The following is a 21,026-nucleotide window of genomic DNA, read 5'->3' as shown; positions in this document are numbered from 1 at the left end:
CAAAAATAAAAATATAATTTACCAATCAATAAATATTATTATGAGAAAAAAACAATAAAAGTACACATATTTGGTATTGCCGCGTCCGGAACGACCTGACCTATAAAACTGTCCCACTAATTAACCCCTTTAGTGAACACAGTAAAAAAATAAATAAAAAATGAAGCAAAAAACAATGCTTTATCATCATATCGCCAAAAAGAAATGGAATAACACGCGATCAAAAAGACGAATATAAATAAAAATGGTACCGCTGAAAATGTCACCTTGTCCCGCAGAAAAGAAGCCACCATACAGCTCCATCATCCGAAAAAAAAAAAAAGTTATAGCTCTCAGAATAAAGCGATGCAAAAAAATATTTTTTTCTATAAAATAGCTCTTACTGTGTAAAAACGCCAAAACATAGAAAAACTATATAAATGTGGTACCGCTCTAAACATACTGACCCGAAGAATAAAGCTAACTTACAGGCGGAATAACATAAATTTAAAAAAAAAAAAAAAACAATTCCTGAATTGTTGGCTTTTGTTTATTCTGCCTCCCAAAAATCTGAATAGAAAGCGATCAAAAAAGTCATGTGCCTGAAAATGGTAAGAATAAAAACATCAACTCATCCTGCAAAAAACAAGCCATCACATGAGTCTGTCGGCAAAAATATGGAAAAATAATAGCTCTCAAAATATGGCAATGCAAAAACTAGATTTTGCAAAAAAATACATCTTTTAGTGTGAGATAGCTGTCAATCATAAAAACCCGATATAATTCTGGTATCGCTGTAATCGCACCAACCCGAAGAATAAAGTTGTCTAATCACTTATACCGCACGTGGAACGGCGTAAAAAATAAACTCTAGGGTTAGGATTAGGGTTGTGCTAGGGTTAGGGTTGTGCTATGGTTAGGGTTGTGCTATGGTTAGGGTTGTGCTAGGGTTAGGGTTGTGCTAGGGTTAGGGTTGTGCTAGGGTTAGGGTTGTGCTAGGGTTAGGGTTGTGCTAGGGTTAGGGTTGGGTTTGGGCTAGGGTTGAGGTTGTATTAGGGTTGGGGTTAGGGTTGGGTTTGGGCTAGGGTTGGGGTTGTATTAGGGTTGGGGTTATGGTTGGGGTTGGGGTTAGGGTTGGGCTAGGGTTAGGGTTAGGATTTCTTTCAAAAGTAAAAAAAAAAAGACGAAGATATGGCAACTAGTATTGAGCGCAAGTGCTCGCTGCTTGAGTTTGCATCGGGTGCTAGGGTATGCACTGAGTATTGCGGGTGCTCGAGTGACATGCTCGAGTCTCCGCCCCATATGCTTCGCGACCAAAAAAAGATGGCTTGCCATGCACGAGCGATCCCCGCATGTTTTTTTTGGGGTGTCTAATAACCGTGAAACATGCGGGCGGAGACTCGAGCATGTGACTCGAGCACCCGTGATACATGGTGCATACCTGAGTACCCGATGCAAACTCAAGTAGCGAGCACTTGCGCTCAAGACTAATGACAACTTATTCAATATGATGACCTAATGTTATCAAATTCTGTCATACCTCTGGGTTCAAAATGTTCACTATACCCCTTGATAAAATCCTTGAGGGGTGCAGTATCCAAAATGGGGTCACTTGTGGGGGGGTTTCCACTATTTAGGCACATCAGTGGCTCTCCAAACGCGACATGGCGTCCGCTCTCGATTCCAGCCAATTTTGCGTTCAAAAAGTCACACAGTGCTCCCTCCCTTCTGAACTCTGCCGTGCGCCCAAACACTGTATTTTCCCCACATATGGGGTATTGATGTACTCAGGAGAAATATCACAAAAGTTTTTGGGGTCCATTTTCTCCTCTTACCCTTGTGAAAATAAAAAAATTGGGGCTAAAACATCATTTTTGTGGAAAAAGTTTGATTTTTTTTATTTTCACGGCTCCATGTTATAAACTTCTGTAAAGCACTTTGGGGTTCAGGGTGCTCACCACACATCTAGATAAGTTCCCTGAGGGGTCTAGTTTCCAAAATGGTTTCACTTGTGGGGGGTTTCCACTGTTTAAGCACATCAGGGGCACATCTGCTAATTCTTAAAGCAAATTTTACATTCAAAAAGTCAAATGGCGCTCCTTCCCTTCCGAGCCCTGCCGTGTGCCCAAACAGTGGTTTTCCCCTATATATGGGGTATCGGCGTGCTCAGGAGGAATTGCACAACAAACTTCATGGTGCAATTTCTCCTGTTACGATCATGAAAATGCAAAATTGGAGGCTGAAAAACATTTTTGTTGTAAAAATGTGAACATTTTATTTTTACGGCTCAATGTTCTAAACTTCTGTGAAGCACCTGGGGATTCAAGGTGCTCACCACACATGTAGATAAGTTCCCTGAGGGGTCTAGTTTCCAAAATGGGGTCACTTGTGGGGGGTTTCCACTGTTTAGGCACATCAGGGGCTCCCCAAACGCAACATGGCGTCCGCTAATAATTCAAGCAAATTTTACATTCAAAAAGTCAAATGGCGCTCCTTCCCGTCCGAACCCTGCCGCATGCCCAAACAGTGGCTTTTCCCCACATATGGGGCATCTGCGTGCTCAGGGGAAATTGCACTACAAATTTTAGGGTCATTTTTTTCCTGTTAACCCTGTGACAAAAAAAAATTGGTTCTAACTTAATTTTTGTGAAAAAAGTTAAATGACAATTTTTTTCTTCCACATTCCAAAAATTCCTTTATAGCACCCGAAGGGTTAATAAAGTTCTTGAATGTGGTTTTGAGCACCTTGAGGGGTGCAGTTTTTAGAATGGTGTCACTTTGGGGTATTTTCTGTCATAAAGGCCACTCAAAGTGACTTCAAATGTGATGTGATCCCTAAAAAAATGACTTTGTAAATTTTGTTGGAAAAATGAGAAATCGCTGGTCAACTTTTAACCCTTATAGCTCCCTAATAAAAAATAATTTTGGTTACAAAATTGTGCTGATGTAAAGTAGACATGTGGGAAATGTTACTTATTAACTATTTTGTGTGACATATCTCTCTGATTTAAGGGCATAAAAATTCAAATTTTGAAAATTGCAGAATTTTCAAAATTTTTGCCAAATTTCCATTTTTTTCACAAATAAATGCAAGTGATATCGAAGAAATTTTACCACAATCGTGAAGTACAATATGTCATGAAAAAACAGTCTCAGAATCAGGGGAATCTGTTGAAGCGTTCCAGAGTAATTACCTCATAAAGTGACAGTGGTCAGAATTGTAAAAATTGGCCTGGTCATTAACGTGGAAACCACCTTGGGGGGTAAAGGGGTTAAACTTTTTGCCCAGGGCCCCACTTTGTCTAAAGCAAGCCCTGCAAACATGGTGTGTATTATGACATCCAAAGAGTTCAATTTTGATCTCATCTGACCAGACAATATTCTCCCAGTATTTCACAGGCTTGTCTAAATGTTGATGAGCAAACTTTAAACGCGCTTGAACATCCTTTTTGCTCAGCAATGGAGTCTTGCGTGGTAAGGAGCGTGCATGCAGGCCATGGAGGTTGAGTGTAATAAGTATTGTTTTCTTTGAAACAATACCTGCTGATTCCAGGTCTTTGTGTACCTCTCCACAGGTCTTTCCACTTCTGGATTATGGCCTCAACAGTGCTTACTAGAGCCTTCAGTAGTTTAGAAATTCTTCCGTAAACAATGCCATCAGTATATTTTGCAACAATAAGGTTGCTACGATCTTGAGACAGCTCACTGATTTTACCCATCATGAAATGTTTCTTCTGTGGCACCTTGATAATGAGACACCTTTTTATAGGCCATAAGTTGAACCAGCTGATATTATTTTTCACTAAATAGCAGGATTGCTTTCCAATTACTGATAGATTTCAGCTGGAGTCTTTCCATGGCTGTTTGCGCCTCTCTTTTTTCATATGTTCAGTACTTTTTCCCCGTGTCATTTCTCATTATGAGACATAGCTTAATTTATGGACATCTATAGTTTGATTACTTTGTCTGTGTGGATTGGATGGGATGTTACCGACATCTGGTGAGAATTTCCTGTCAATAGCACCTTTAGAATTATATTTACTTAGAAAATTAATGATGTGTCTTCACCCGCCGGCTTAGTCACTCGCCGGCGCATGCGCACAACAAACTTGATCATAGACGGGAGGATAAAGCGCGCCTTGCGTACAAGGTAAATTGCTCAGGTGCGGGATCTGGCCAAGAAACTGCACGTCACAGGGCACTGTGACATGCAGGGAAGGGGGGAAAAATTATAATTACCATGGGAGGCGGGGATTTCTTCCCATCCCCCAGCCCGCAAGCGTCAAAAACGAAAGAATAAAAAGCCATATCACTGCAACAAGACCTATAATATGAGGCTTACAGGTAAGTATAGATTCACATAGCTATCACCTGTATGTCCATATTAGAGGTCTGATAAGTGCCAGGGCAGTGACAGATTTACTTTAATTATGTAAAAATCATACAATGTGATTCCTGTTTTTTTTTTTTAAGATTCTGTCTCTCACAGGTGAAGTGTACCTACGATAAAAATTACAGACCCCTCCATTCTTTGTACGTGGGAAAACTTGCAAAATCATCAGTGTACCAAATACTTATTTTCCTCACTGTATATATTAGCTTAGTACAGTTAACTATACTTTAATTTTTAATGTCTTGTCCTTACAGGCAAAGCAACGTCAATTGATGAAATTAGTGCTTATGTGTCTGGGATGGCAGAATTTAAATGTGACTTTCAGCAGAATATTTCATCTTCAAGACTCATATATACCTGGGAAAAACAACCCAGCACAACAACCTCAGGAATCTCCACAGTAGCCGAGCTAAACAAGGGAGAAAGGAAATACGATTATGTCACTGAAAATTACAAAAAACGTTTCATGGTGTTCATGCCAAATGGAGACCTAAACATGTATAATATTACCCTGGAGGATAAAGGTTATTACGACTGTCCAGTCCGTGAAATAAAGGATGACAATACAAAAGAAATAAGGCATCATAAAAAATATCTCCTCAAAGTATTTGGTAAGAAATAAAAAAACCCCAAACAATTAGCTATAGGGAATTGAATCTTACGGTATACCTAGCAACTGTTCTGTGTGGTGTAGTATATAGAGGATGTGTCCCGTGTGGTGTAGTATATAGAGGATGTGTCCCGTGTGGTGTAGTATATAGAAGATGTGTCCCGTGTGGTGTAGTATATAGAGGATGTGTCCCATGTGGTGTAGTATATGGAGGATGTGTCCCATGTGGTGTAGTATATAGAGGATGTGTTCTGTGTGGTGTAGTATATAGAGGATGGGTCCCGTGTGGTGTAGTATATAGAGGATGTGTCCCGTGTGGTGTAGTATATAGAGGATGTGTCCCGTGTGGTGTAGTATATAGAGGATGTGTCCCATGTGGTGTAGTATATAGAGGATGTGTCCTGTGTGGTGTAGTATATAGAGGATGGGTCCCGTGTGGTGTAGTATATAGAGGATGTGTCCCGTGTGGTGTAGTATATAGAGGATGTGTCCCGTGTGGTGTAGTATATAGAGGATGTGTCATGTGTGGTGTAGTATATAGAGGACGTGTCCCGTGTGGTGTAGTATATAGAGGATGTGTCCCGTGTGGTGTGGTATATAGAGGATGTGTCCCGTGTGGTGTAGTATATAGAGGATGTGTCCCGTGTGGTGTGGTATATAGAGGATGTGTCCCATGTGGTGTAGTATATAAAGGATGTGTCCCGTGTGGTGTAGTATATAGAGGATGTGTCCCATGTGGTGTAGTATATAGAGGATGTGTTCTGTGTGGTGTAGTATATAGAGGATGGGTCCCGTGTGGTGTAGTATATAGAGGATGTGTCCCGTGTGGTGTAGTATATAGAGGATGTGTCCCGTGTGGTGTAGTATATAGAGGATGTGTCATGTGTGGTGTAGTATATAGAGGACGTGTCCCGTGTGGTGTAGTATATAGAGGATGTGTCCCGTGTGGTGTGGTATATAGAGGATGTGTCCCGTGTGGTGTAGTATATAGAGGATGTGTCCCGTGTGGTGTGGTATATAGAGGATGTGTCCCATGTGGTGTAGTATATAAAGGATGTGTCCCGTGTGGTGTAGTATATAGAGGATGTGTCCTGTGTGGTGTAGTATATAGAGGATGTGTCCCGTGTGGTGTAGTATATAGAGGATGTGTCCCGTGTGGTGTAGTATATAGAGGATGTGTCCCGTGTGGTGTAGTATATAGAGGATGTGTCCCGTGTGGTGTAGTATATAGAGGATGTGTCCCGTGTGGTGTAGTATATAGAGGATGTGTCCCGTGTGGTGTAGTATATAGAGGATGTGTCCCGTGTGGTGTAGTATATAGAGGATGTGTCCCGTGTGGTGTAGTATATAGAGGATGTGTCCTGTGTGGCATAGTATATAGAGGATGTGTCCCGTGTGGTGTAGTATATAGAGGATGTGTCCCGTGTGGTGTAGTATATAGAGGATGTGTCCCGTGTGGTGTAGTATATAGAGGATGTGTCCCGTGTGGTGTAGTATAAAGAGGATGTGTCCCGTGTGGTGTAGTATATAGAGGATGTGTCCCGTGTGGTGTAGTATATAGAGGATGTGTCCCGTGTGGTGTAGTATATAGAGGATGTGTCCCGTGTGGTGTAGTATATAGAGGATGTGTCCCGTGTGATGTAGTATATAGAGGATGTGTCCCGTGTGGTGTAGTATATAGAGGATGTGTCCCGTGTGGTGTAGTATATAGAGGATGTGTCCCGTGTGGTGTAGTATAAAGAGGATGTGTCCCGTGTGGTGTAGTATATAGAGGATGTGTCCCGTGTGGTGTAGTATATAGAAGATGTGTCCCGTGTGGTGTAGTATATAGAGGATGTGTCCCGTGTGGTGCAGTATATAGAGGATGTGTGCCGTGTGATGTAGTATATAGAGGGTGTGTCCCGTGTGGTGTGGTATATAGAGGATGTGTCCCGTGTGGTGTAGTATATAGAGGATGTGTCCCGTGTGGTGTAGTATATAGAGGATGTGTCCTGTGTGGTGTAGTATATAGAGGATGTGTCCCGTGTGGTGTAGTATATAGAGGATGTGTCCCGTGTGGTGTGGTATATAGAGGATGTGTCCCGTGTGGTGCAGTATATAGATGATGTGTCTCGTGTGGTGTAGTATATAGAGGATGTGTCCCGTGTGGTGTGGTATATAGAGGATGTGTCCCATGTGGTGCAGTATATAGATGATGTGTCTCGTGTGGTGTAGTATATAGAGGATCTGTCCCATGTGGTGTAGTATATAAAGGATGTGTCCGTGTGGTGTAGTATATAGAGGATGTGTCCCGTGTGGTGTAGCATATAGAGGATGGGTCCCGTGCGGTGTAGTATATAGAGGATGTGTCCCGTGTGGTGTAGTATATACAGGATGTGTCCTGTGTGGTGTAGCATATAGAGGATGGGTCCCGTGTGGTGTAGTATATAGAGGATGTGTCCCGTGTGGTGTAGCATATAGAGGATGTGTCCCGTGTGGTGTAGTATATAGAGGATGTGTCCTGTGTGGTGTAGTATATAGAGGATGGGTCCCTTGTGGTGTAGTATATAGAGGATGTGTCCCGTGTGGTGTAGTATATAGAGGATGTGTCCCGTGTGGTGTAGTATATAGAGGATGTGTCCCGTGTGGTGTAGTATATAGAGGATGTGTCCCGTGCGGTGTAGTATATAGAGGATGTGTCCCGTGCGGTGTAGTATATAGAGGATGTGTCCCGTGTGGTGTAGTATATAGAGGATGTGTCCCGTGTGGTGTAGTATATAGAGGATGTGTCCCGTGTGGTGTAGTATATAGAGGATGTGTCCTGTGTGGTGTAGTATTTAGAGGATGTGTCCTGTGTGGTGTAGTATATAGAGGATGTGTCCCGTGTGGTGTAGTATATAGAGGATGTGTCCCGTGTGGTGCAGTATATAGAGGATGTGTCCCATGTGGTGTAGTATATAGAGGATGTGTCCTGTGTGGTGTAGTATATAGAGGATGTGCCCTGTGTGGTGTAGTATATAGAGGATGTGTCCCGTGTGGTGTGGTATATAGAGGATGTGTCCCGTGTGGTGTGGTATATAGAGGATGTGTCCCGTGTGGTGTGGTATATAGAGGATGTGTCCCATGTGGTGTGGTATATAAAGGATGTGTCCTGTGTGGTGTAGTATATAGAGGATGTGTCCCGTGTGGTGTAGTATATAGAGGATGTGTCCCGTGTGGTGTAGTATATAGAGGATGTGTCCCGTGTGGTGTAGTATATAGAGGATGTGTCCTGTGTGGTGTAGTATATAGAGGATGTGTCCCGTGTGGTGTAGTATATAGAGGATGTGTCCCGTGTGGTGTAGTATATAGAGGATGTGTCCCGTGTGGTGTAGTATATAGAGGATGTGTCCCGTGTGGTGTAGTATATAGAGGATGTGTCCCGTGTGGTGTAGTATATAGAGGATGTGTCCCGTGTGGTGTAGTATATAGAGGATGTGTCCCGTGTGGTGTAGTATATAGAGGATGTGTCCCGTGTGGTGTAGTATATAGAGGATGTGTCCCGTGTGGTGTAGTATATAGAGGATGTGTGCCGTATGATGTAGTATATAGAGGATGTGTCCCGTGTGGTGTAGTATATAGAGGATGTGTCCCGTGTGGTGTGGTATATAGAGGATGTGTCCCATGTGGTGTAGTATATAGAGGATGTGTCCCGTGTGGTGTAGTATATAGAGGATGTGTCCTGTGTGGTGTAGTATATAGAGGATGTGTCCCGTGTGGTGTAGTATATAGAGGATGTGTCCCGTGTGGTGTGGTATATAGAGGATGTGTCCCGTGTGGTGCAGTATATAGATGATGTGTCTCGTGTGGTGTAGTATATAGAGGATGTGCCCTGTGTGGTGTAGTATATAGAGGATGTGTCCCGTGTGGTGTGGTATATAGAGGATGTGTCCCGTGTGGTGTGGTATATAGAGGATGTGTCCCGTGTGGTGTAGTATATAGAGGATGTGTCCCGTGTGGTGTGGTATATAGAGGATGTGTCCCATGTGGTGTGGTATATAGAGGATGTGTCCTGTGTGGTGTAGTATATAGAGGATGTGTCCCGTGTGGTGTAGTATATAGAGGATGTGTCCCGTGTGGTGTAGTATATAGAGGATGTGTCCCGTGTGGTGTAGTATATAGAGGATGTGTCCCGTGTGGTGTAGTATATAGAGGATGTGTCCCGTGTGGTGTAGTATATAGAGGATGTGTCCCGTGTGGTGTAGTATATAGAGGATGTGTCCCGTGTGGTGTAGTATATAGAGGATGTGTCCCGTGTGGTGTAGTATATAGAGGATGTGTCCCGTGTGGTGTAGTATATAGAGGATGTGTCCCGTGTGGTGTAGTATATAGAGGATGTGTCCCGTGTGGTGTAGTATATAGAGGATGTGTCCCGTGTGGTGTAGTATATAGAGGATGTGTCCCGTGTGGTGTAGTATATAGAGGATGTGTCCCGTGTGGTGTAGTATATAGAGGATGTGTCCCGTGTGGTGTAGTATATAGAGGATGTGTGCCGTATGATGTAGTATATAGAGGATGTGTCCCGTGTGGTGTAGTATATAGAGGATGTGTCCCGTGTGGTGTGGTATATAGAGGATGTGTCCCATGTGGTGTAGTATATAGAGGATGTGTCCCGTGTGGTGTAGTATATAGAGGATGTGTCCTGTGTGGTGTAGTATATAGAGGATGTGTCCCGTGTGGTGTAGTATATAGAGGATGTGTCCCGTGTGGTGTGGTATATAGAGGATGTGTCCCGTGTGGTGCAGTATATAGATGATGTGTCTCGTGTGGTGTAGTATATAGAGGATGTGCCCTGTGTGGTGTAGTATATAGAGGATGTGTCCCGTGTGGTGTGGTATATAGAGGATGTGTCCCGTGTGGTGTGGTATATAGAGGATGTGTCCCGTGTGGTGTAGTATATAGAGGATGTGTCCCGTGTGGTGTGGTATATAGAGGATGTGTCCCATGTGGTGTGGTATATAGAGGATGTGTCCAGTGTGGTGTAGTATATAGAGGATGTGTCCCGTGTGGTGTAGTATATAGAGGATGTGTCCCGTGTGGTGTAGTATATAGAGGATGTGTCCCGTGTGGTGTAGTATATAGAGGATGTGTCCCGTGTGGTGTAGTATATAGAGGATGTGTCCCGTGTGGTGTAGTATATAGAGGATGTGTCCCGTGTGGTGTAGTATATAGAGGATGTGTCCCGTGTGGTGTAGTATATAGAGGATGTGTCCCGTGTGGTGTAGTATATAGAGGATGTGTCCCGTGTGGTGTAGTATATAGAGGATGTGTCCCATGTGGTGTAGTATATAGAGGATGTGTCCCGTGTGGTGTAGTATATAGAGGATGTGTGCCGTGTGATGTAGTATATAGAGGATGTGTCCCGTGTGGTGTGGTATATAGAGGATGTGTCCCATGTGGTGTAGTATATAGAGGATGTGTCCCGTGTGGTGTAGTATATAGAGGATGTGTCCCGTGTGGTGTAGTATATAGAGGATGTGTCCTGTGTGGTGTAGTATATAGAGGATGTGTCCCGTGTGGTGTAGTATATAGAGGATGTGTCCCGTGTGGTGTGGTATATAGAGGATGTGTCCCGTGTGGTGCAGTATATAGATGATGTGTCTCGTGTGGTGTAGTATATAGAGGATCTGTCCCATGTGGTGTAGTATATAAAGGATGTGTCCGTGTGGTGTAGTATATAGAGGATGTGTCCCGTGTGGTGTAGTATATAGAGGATGTGTCCCCTGTGGTGTAGTATATAGAGGATGTGTCCCGTGTGGTGTAGTATATAGAGGATGTGTCCCGTGTGGTGTAGTATATAGAGGATGTGTCCTGTGTGGTGTAGTATATAGAGGATGTGTCCCGTGTGGTGTAGTATATAGAGGATGTGTCCCGTGTGGTGTGGTATATAGAGGATGTGTCCCGTGTGGTGCAGTATATAGATGATGTGTCTCGTGTGGTGTAGTATATAGAGGATCTGTCCCATGTGGTGTAGTATATAAAGGATGTGTCCGTGTGGTGTAGTATATAGAGGATGTGTCCCGTGTGGTGTAGTATATAGAGGATGTGTCCCGTGTGGTGTAGCATATAGAGGATGTGTCCCGTGTGATGTAGTATATAGGGAATGTGTCCCGTGTGGTGTAGTATATAGAGGATGGGTCCCGTGTGGTGTAGTATATAGAGGATGTGTCCCGTGTGGTGTAGTATATAGAGGATGTGTCCCGTGTGGTGTAGCATATAGAGGATGGGTCCCGTGTGGTGTAGTATATAGAGGATGTGTCCCGTGTGGTGTAGTATATAGAGGATGTGTCCCGTGTGGTGTAGTATATAGAGGATGTGTCCCGTGTGGTGTAGTATATAGAGGATGTGTCCCGTGTGGTGTAGCATATGGAGGATGTGTCCCGTGTGGTGTAGCATATAGAGGATGTGTCCCGTGTGGTGTAGTATATAGAGGATGTGTCCCGTGTGGTGTAGTATATAGAGGATGTGTCCCGTGTGGTGTAGCATATAGAGGATGTGTCCCGTGTGGTGTAGCATATGGAGGATGTGTCCCGTGTGGTGTAGCATATAGAGGATGTGTCCCGTGTGGTGTAGCATATGGAGGATGTGTCCCGTGTGGTGTAGCATATAGAGGATGTGTCCCGTGTGGTGTAGTATATAGAGGATGTGTCCCATGTGGTGTAGTATATAGAGGATGTGTCCCTTGTGGTGTAGTATATAGAGGATGTGTCCCGTGTGGTGTAGTATATAGAGGATGTGTCCCATGTGGTGTAGTATATAGAGGATGTGTCCCTTGTGGTGTAGTATATAGAGGATGTGTCCCTTGTGGTGTAGTATATAGAGGATGTGTCCCGTGTGGTGTAGTATATAGAGGATGTGTCCCGTGTGGTGTGGTATATAGAGGATGTGTCCCGTGTGGTGTAGCATATAGAGGATGTGTCCCGTGTGGTGTAGTATATAGAGGATGTGTTCCGTGTGGTGTAGCATATAGAGGATGTGTCCCGTGTGGTGTAGCATATGGAGGATGTGTCCCGTGTGGTGTAGCATATAGAGGATGTGTCCCGTGTGGTGTAGTATATAGAGGATGTGTCCCGTGTGGTGTAGCATATAGAGGATGTGTCCCGTGTGGTGTAGTATATAGAGGATGTGTCCCTTGTGGTGTAGTATATAGAGGATGTGTCCCGTGTGGTGTAGCATATAGAGGATGTGTCCCGTGTGGTGTAGTATATAGAGGATGTGTCCCGTGTGGTGTAGTATATAGAGGATGTGTCCCGTGTGGTATAGTATATAGAAGATGTGTCCCGTGTGGTGTAGCATTTAGAGGATGTGTCCCGTGTGGTCTAGTATATGGAGGATGTGTCCTGTGTGGTGTGGTATATAGAGGATGTGTCCCGTGTGGTGTAGTATATAGAGGATGTGTCCCGTGTGGTGTAGTATATAGAGGATGTGTCCCGTGTGGTATAGTATATAGAGGATGTGTCCCGTGTGGTGTAATATATAGAGGATGTGTCCCGTGTGGTATAGTATATAGAGGATGTGTTCTGTGTGGTGCAGTATATAGAGGATGTGTCCCGTGTGGTGTAGCATTTAGAGGATGTGTCCCGTGTGGTGTAGTATATAGAGGATGTGTCCCGTGTGGTATAGTATATAGAGGATGTGTCCCGTGTGGTGTAGCATTTAGAGGATGTGTCCCGTGTGGTGTAGTATATGGAGGATGTGTCCCATGTGGTGTAGTATATAGAGGATGTGTCCCGTGTGGTGTAGTATATAGAGGATGTGTCCCGTGTGGTGTAGTATATAGAGGATGTGTCCCGTGTGGTGTAGTATATAGAGGATTTTCCCATGTGGTGCAGTATATAGAGGATGTGTCCCGTGTGGTGTAGCATATAGAGGATGTGTCCCATGTGGTGTAGTATATAGAGGATGTGTCCCGTGTGGTATAGCATATAGAGGATGTGTCCCGTGTGGTGTAGTATATAGAGGATGTGTCCCGTGTGGTATAGCATATAGAGGATGTGTCCCGTGTGGTGTAGTATATAGAGGATGTGTCCCGTGTGGTGTAGTATATGGAGGATGTGTCCCGTGTGGTGTAGTATATAGAGGATGTGTCCCGTGTGGTGTAGTATATAGAGGATGTGTCCCGTGTGGTGTAGTATATAGAGGATGTGTCCCGTGTGGTATAGTATATAGAGGATGTGTCCCGTGTGGTGTAATATATAGAGGATGTGTCCCGTGTGGTATAGTATATAGAGGATGTGTTCTGTGTGGTGCAGTATATAGAGGATGTGTCCCGTGTGGTGTAGCATTTAGAGGATGTGTCCCGTGTGGTGTAGTATATAGAGGATGTGTCCCGTGTGGTATAGTATATAGAGGATGTGTCCCGTGTGGTGTAGCATTTAGAGGATGTGTCCCGTGTGGTGTAGTATATGGAGGATGTGTCCCATGTGGTGTAGTATATAGAGGATGTGTCCCGTGTGGTGTAGTATATAGAGGATGTGTCCCGTGTGGTGTAGTATATAGAGGATGTGTCCCGTGTGGTGTAGTATATAGAGGATTTTCCCATGTGGTGCAGTATATAGAGGATGTGTCCCGTGTGGTGTAGCATATAGAGGATGTGTCCCATGTGGTGTAGTATATAGAGGATGTGTCCCGTGTGGTATAGCATATAGAGGATGTGTCCCGTGTGGTGTAGTATATAGAGGATGTGTCCCGTGTGGTATAGCATATAGAGGATGTGTCCCGTGTGGTGTAGTATATAGAGGATGTGTCCCGTGTGGTGTAGTATATGGAGGATGTGTCCCGTGTGGTGTAGTATATAGAGGATGTGTCCCGTGTGGTGTAGTATATAGAGGATTTTCCCATGTGGTGTAGCATATGGAGGATGTGTCCCGTGTGGTGTAGCATATAGAAGATGTGTCCCGTGTGGTGTAGCATATAGAGGATGTGTCCCATGTGGTATAGCATATAGAGGATGTGTCCCGTGTGGTGTAGTATATAGAGGATGTGTCCCGTGTGGTGTAGTATATAGAGGATGTGTCCCGTGTGGTGTAGTATATAGAGGATGTGTCCCGTGTGGTGTAGTATATAGAGGATGGGTCCCGTGTGGTGTAGTATATAGAGGATGGGTCCTGTGTGGTGTAGTATATAGAGGATGTGTCCCGTGTGGTGTAGTATATTGAGGATGGGTCCCGTGTGGTGTAGTATATAGAGGATGTGTCCCGTGTGGTGTAGTATATAGAGGATGGGTCCCGTGTGGTGTAGTATATAGAGGATGTGTCCCGTGTGGTGTAGTATATAGAGGATGTGTCCCGTGTGGTGTAGTATATAGAGCATGTGTCCCGTGTGGTGTAGTATATAGAGGATGTGTCCCGTGTGGTGTAGTATATAGAGGATGTGTACTGTGTAATGTAGTATATAGAGGATGTGTGGTGTAGTATATAGAGGATGTGTCCTGTGTAGTGTAGTATATACAGGATGTGTCCCGTGTGGTGTAGTATATAGAGGATGTGTCCCATGTGGTGCAGCATATAGAGGATGTGTCCCGTGTGGTGTAGTATATAGAGGATGTGTCCTGTGTAGTGTAGTATATACAGGATGTGTCCCGTGTGGTGCAGTATATAGAGGGTGTGTCCCATGTGGTGTAGTATATAGAGGATGTGTCCCGTGTGGTGCAGTATATAGATGATGTGTCCTGTGTGGTGTAGTATATAGAGGATGTGTCCTGTGTAGTGTAGTATATAGAGGATGTGTCCCGTGTGGTGCAGTATATAGAGGGTGTGTCCCATGTGGTGTAGTATATAGAGGATGTGTCCCGTGTGGTGTAGTATATAGAGGATGTGTCCTGTGTGGTGTAGTATATAGAGGATGTGTCCCGTGTGGTGCAGTATATAGAGGGTGTGTCCCATGTGGTGTAGTATATAGAGGATGTGTCCCGTGTGGTGTAGTATATAGAGGATGTGTCCTGTGTGGTGTAGTATATAGAGGATGTGTCCTGTGTAGTGTAGTATATACAGGATGTGTCCCGTGTGGTGCAGCATATAGAGGATGTGTCCCGTGTGGTGTAGTATATAGAGGATGTGTCCCGTGTGGTGTAGTATATAGAGGATGTGTCCCGTGTGGTGTAGTATATAGAGGATGTGTCCCGTGTGGTGTAGTGTATAGAGGATGTGTCCCGTGTGGTGTAGTATATAGAGGATGTGTCCCGTGTGGTGTAGTATATAGAGGATGTGTACTGTGTAATGTAGTATATAGAGGATGTGTACTGTGTAATGTAGTATATAGAGGATGTGTACTGTGTAATGTAGTATATAGAGGATGTGTGGTGTAGTATATAGAGGATGTGTCCTGTGTAGTGTAGTATATAGAGGATGTGTCCCGTGTGGTGTAGTATATAGAGGATGTGTCCCGTGTGGTGTAGTATATTGAGGATGTGTCCCGTGTGGTGTAGTATATAGAGGATGTGTCCTGTGTGGTGTAGTATATAGAGGATGTGTCCTGTGTGGTGTAGTATATAGAGTATGTGTCCTGTATAGTGTAGTTGTAAGGTGCCTAAGTGAGGTAGTCATGGGCTAGCTGTAGCCTGTGCTCGCTTTGACATCCTACAGACAAAGTTTGTACTCACTCTGGTGTATTGCTGTATATGTGGTGTTTCCCACTTACTTCTGGCCAGCCGGCCTCTTCTGACTCTAGAAATTCCTCTTCTGGAACCAGGGCAGCAATCAATTCAGTGGACACAGAGTTCATAAAAACAACCAGAACTTTACTTGGTAACTGGCAGTATTTACAGGTCGGTATAAAGGATAAGGCCCAATGGGTTGTTTCTTTCCCACAGGTACCAGATACAACTTTAGCCCTGGTTCCCGATCTACGTGATGCATCTCTGTTGCTTTCTTCTCTAACTCTAGAAACTTTTCCTCACCAATGACAATATATCTGGATCCCATTTCTCTCCACCTCTGAGTACTTGCGTCCTGACTTCTTCTGCAGCTCCGCAGACAGAATGTGCCACCAGGCTCCTGACGACTTTCTCGAGGTTCCCAGGCTGGCTAAGTGGACTCTTGTGGAGAGATCCACTGTCCGGAATACTAGGTCCACGTCTACCCTAGCAGCCTCTACAGAGCCTATTGGTTTCTGCAGTACTGCACGCTACTGACTGTGCTCGCTTCCTGCACTTGACACTAGCACTCAGTTCCCCCTCTATCTACTGAATCGGCTGTCAAAGTTAACGCTACCTAGGCTAAACTGCAACCTCAGAGGGTTCTAACTTCAGGAACGTGCTTTCATCCCTTTCTAGTATAAGGGGCAGACTGTCACCTTCATCACTACTACATCGTATATAGAGGATGTGTCCCGTGTGGTGTAGTATATAGAGGATGTGTCCCGTGTGGTGTAGTATATAGAGGATGTGTCCCGTGTGGTGTAGTATATAGAGGATGGGTCCCGTGTGGTGTAGTATATAGAGGATATGTCCCGTGTGGTGTAGTATATAGAGGATGTGTCCCGTGTGATGTAGTATATAGAGGATGTGTCCCGTGTGGTGTAGTATATAGAGGATGTGTCCCGTGTGGTGTAGTATATAGAGGATGTGTCCCGTGTGGTGTGGTATATAGAGGATGTGTCCCATGTGGTGTAGTATATGGAGGATGTGTCCCATGTGGTGTAGTATATAGAGGATGTGTTCTGTGTGGTGTAGTATATAGAGGATGGGTCCCGTGTGGTGTAGTATATAGAGGATGTTTCCCGTGTGGTGTAGTATATAGAGGATGTGTCCCGTGTGGTGTAGTATATAGAGGATGTGTCCCGTGTGGTGTAGTATATAGAGGATGTGTCCCGTGTGGTGTAGTATATAGAGGATGTGTCCCGTGTGGTGTAGTATATAGAGGATGTGTCCCATGTGGTGTAGTATATAGAGGATGTGTCCCGTGTGGTGTAGTATATAGAGGATGTGTCCCGTGTGGTGTGGTATATAGAGGGTGTGTCCCGTGTGGTGTGGTATATAGAGGATGTGTCCCGTGTGGTGTAGTATATAGAGGATGTGTCCCGTGTGGTGTGGTATATAGAGGATGTGTCCCGTGTGGTGTAGTATATAGAGGATGTGTCCCGTGTGGTGTAGTATATAGAGGATGTGTCCCGTGTGGTGTGGTATATAGAGGATGTGTCCCGTGTGGTGTGGTATATAGAGGATGTGTCCCGTGTGGTGTAGTATATAGAGGATGTGTCCCGTGTGGTGTGGTATATAGAGGATGTGTCCCGTGTGGTGTGGTATATAGAGGATGTGTCCCGTGTGGTGTAGTATATAGAGGATGTGTCCCGTGTGGTGTGGTATATAGAGGATGTGTCCCGTGTGGTGTAGTATATAGAGGATGTGTTCCGTGTGGTGTAGTATATAGAGGATGTGTCCCGTGTGGTGTAGTATATAGAGGATGTGTCCCGTGTGGTGTAGTATATAGAGGATGTGTCCCGTGTGGTGTAGTATATAGAGGATGTGTCCCGTGTGGTGTAGTATATAGAGGATGTGTCCTGTGTGGTGTAGTATATAGAGGATGTGTCCCGTGTGGTGTAGTATATAGAGGATGTGTCCTGTGTGGTTTGGTAAATGATTGCGTATTGGGGCACCAGAAGCTTTTACTCAAGACTCATTAGTAGATACATTTTGTTACCTGATGACTGTTTTATGATCTCTTTGGTTTTACTTTTGCAGCTAACTATAGTGTCCCTGAGATCAGTAACGGAAGCTTTCAAGAATCGGAGGATGAAACCATAGTGAACTTTCGCTGTACATCTGGAGATGGCTTTCCACAACCTCGTGGAATATTATGGATGTTTTCTGACTACAATGGAACAAAATATTACCCTATAATCTGTAAGACTGAGTCGAGCCCACCATGCGCCATAAAGGAAACCTTTCAAACATTTAATATCTCAAGCTATTTGACAATGACGGTGAAAAGCACCACCAACGTTAGCTGTACCGTGTTGGCTCACCATAACTTCTCCTCCGAAATTCTACAAATAGGTTAATAAATAAATTTTTAAATATTTCTAATTTTCAATTACAGTACAGACAAAGTTTGGACACACCTTCTCATTTAAAGATTTTTCTGTATTTTCATGACTATGAAAATTGCACATTCACACTGAAGGCATCAAAACTATGAATTAACACATGTGGAATTATATACTTAACAAAAAAGTGTGAAACAACTGAAAATATGTCTTATATTCTAGGTTCTTCAAAGTAGCCACCTTTTGCTTTGATGACTGCTTTGCACACTTTTGGCATTCTCTTGATGAGCTTCAAGAGGTAGTCACCGGAAATGGTCTTCCAACAATCTTGAAGGAGTTCCCAGAGATGCTTAGCACTTGTTGGCCCTTTTGCCTTCAATCTCGATTGGGTTCAGGTCTGGTGACTGTGGAGGCCAGGTCATCTGGCGTAGCCCCCCATCACTCTCCTTCTTGGTCAAATAGCCCTTACACAGCCTGGAGGTGTGTTTGGGGTCATTGTCCTGTTGAAAAATAAATGATGGTCCAACTAAACGCAAACCGGATGGAATAGCATGCCGCTGCAAGATGCCGTGGTAGCCATGCTGGTTCAGTATGCCTTCAATTTTGAATAAATCCCCAACAGTGTCACCAGCAAAGCACCCCCACACCATCACAACTCCTCTTCCATACTTCACGGTGGGAACCAGGCATGTAGAGTCCATCCGTTCACCTTTTCTGCGTCGCACAAAGACAAGGTGTTTGGAACCAAAGATCTCAAATTTGGACTCATCAGACCAAAGCACAGATTTCCACTGGTTTAATGTCCATTCCTTGTGTTCTTTAGCCCAAACAAGTCTCTTCTGCTTGTTGCCTGTCCTTAGCCGTTTTTTCCTAGCAGCTATTTTACCATGAAGGCCTGCTGCACAAAGTCTCCTCTTAACAATTGTTGAAGAGATGTGTCTGCTGCTAGAACTCTGTGTGGCAATGACCTGGTCTCTAATCTGAGCTGCTGTTAACCTGCGATTTCAGAGGCTGGTGACTCAGATAAACTTATCCTCAGAAGCAGAGGTGACTCTTGGTCTTCCTTTCCTGGGGCGGTCCTCATGTGAGACAGTTTCTTTGTAGCGTTTGATCGTTTTTGCAACTGCACGTGGGGACACTTTCAAAGTTTTCCCAATTTTTTGCACTGACTGACCTTCATTTCTTAAAGTAATGATGGCCACTCGTTTTTCTTTACTTAGCTGCTTTTTTCTTGCCATAATACAAATTCTAACAGTCTATTCAGTAGGACTATCAGCTGTGTATCCACCAGACTTCTGCACAACACAACTGATGGTCCCAACCCCATTTATAAGGCAAGAAATCCCACTTATTAAACCTAACAGGGCACACCTGTGAAGTGAAAACCATTTCCGGTGACTACCTTTTCAAGCTCATCAAGAGAATGTCAAGAGTGTGCAAAGCAGTCATCAAAGCAAAAGGTGGCTACTTTGAAGAACCTAGAATATAAGACATATTTTCAGTTGTTTCACACTTTTTTGTTAAGTATATAATTCTACATGTGTTAATTCATAGTTTTGATGCCTTCAGTGTGAATGTACAATTTTCATAGTCATGAAAATACAGAAAAATCTTTAAATGAGAAGGTGTGTCCAAACTTTTGGTCTGTACTGTATATATATGTATTGTATGAATGTCCAAATTCATCTCGTTATTACCAGAGACAGGGTTAAGTCAGATAACTTCTGTGTAATAAAGCAGGAGGTGGATAACAGGTGATTATTGATAATAACTGTTTGGGCAGATCAGCTTCCTTTCCCTCCTCCCTTACTTTGCATATGTCACGAAATGTACTGTCTCATATATGACAATGAGTTATTGTCTGACCTAGTTTTCTATGCCCATTTTTCTGCTGTAAAGCAAAACACTTGAACCCATGTTGCATTAATGCAGGAGAGCTGCCGCTACTTTCATATAAAAAATAAAAAAATATAGAGAATCAGAAAAAAAATATTTAAATTTGTCAAAATAATGGTGCTTAAGTAAATTATTTTTTAAATAAATGATTCTAAATTGCCTGTCTATTCTAACGTGGTATTTAGTGATGTCTCTGAACTCAATATCCCCATACACGTTAGACAATAGACGATTTCAGCAAGAAAAAATGTTTGTTGGGTGAATAAGAATGGATCAATTTAGCAGACCAATCACTGGCAGTCTTTGGGCCCGATTCATCAAAGTATGGACAGTAGTGTGAGAAGCCACTTCTTACCACAGCATTTATGGTATCAAAGGTATTAATCAGATAGACAGGATGTACAGCAGTGTGAATAGCTTTCTTACCTTAGCATCTCTTGTATCTCCAGTATTAGATCAGATAGACAGGGTGGATGGCAGTGTGAGCAGCCTCTTCTCACCTAAGCAATCCTGGTTTCCTTAGTATTAGATCAGATAGATAGGGTGGACAATAGTGTGAGCAGCCTCTTACTTCATCACCTCTATTAACTCCAGTATTGCATCAGATAGACAGGGTAGGCAGCAATGTGAGCAGCCTCTTCTTATCTCAGAACCCCTAATATCTTCAGTATTAGACCAGATCAACAGGGTCAGCAGCAGTGTGATTAGCTTATTTTTACCTCAGAACCCTGGTGTCTACAATATTAGATCACATAGACAAGTTGGACAGCAGTGTGAGCAGCTTCTTCTTACCTCAGTACCCCTAATATCACTATTATTAGATCAAATAGACAGGGTGGATAGCAGTGTGAGCAGCCTCTTCTTACGTCAACACCCCTGGTATCTCCAGTATTAGACCTGATAGACAGGGTGGACTGCAGTGTGAGCAGCATCTTCTTATGTTAGCACCTCTGGTAACTCCAGTATTCGATCAGATAGACCGGATAGGCAGCAGTGTGAGCAGCCTCTTCTTACCTCAGAACCACTGGTATCTGCAGCATTAGATCAGCTAGACAGGGTGGACAGCAGTGTGAGCAGCCTCTTCTTACCTCAACACCTCTGGTATCTCTAGGATTAGATCAGAATAGAGATGTTAATTTTTTGAAT

At 43.8% G+C, this 21,026-nt stretch overlaps 1 protein-coding gene across 1 annotated transcript in view; it reads left to right on the top strand.

Annotated features, from left to right (window-relative positions):
- The window catches only part of CD86 (CD86 molecule), an 87,601-nt gene that overhangs the window by 52,347 nt on the left and 14,228 nt on the right, over window positions 1–21,026 (top strand). The window contains exons 4-5 of the mRNA XM_073668540.1: window positions 4,627–4,983; window positions 17,680–17,994. Coding sequence (XP_073524641.1) covers window positions 4,627–4,983; window positions 17,680–17,994 — 672 coding nt within the window. The remainder of the gene's footprint in view (window positions 1–4,626; window positions 4,984–17,679; window positions 17,995–21,026) is intronic.

The sequence above is a fragment of the Phyllobates terribilis genome, unplaced genomic scaffold (genome assembly GCF_046119375.1).
Source record: "Phyllobates terribilis strain yellow unplaced genomic scaffold, ASM4611937v1 Scaffold_2__4_contigs__length_985480577, whole genome shotgun sequence".
Lineage (NCBI taxonomy): Eukaryota > Metazoa > Chordata > Amphibia > Anura > Dendrobatidae > Phyllobates > Phyllobates terribilis.
Note: the sequence above shows the minus strand (reverse complement) of the source record. Positions and strands in the feature narration are given on the sequence as shown.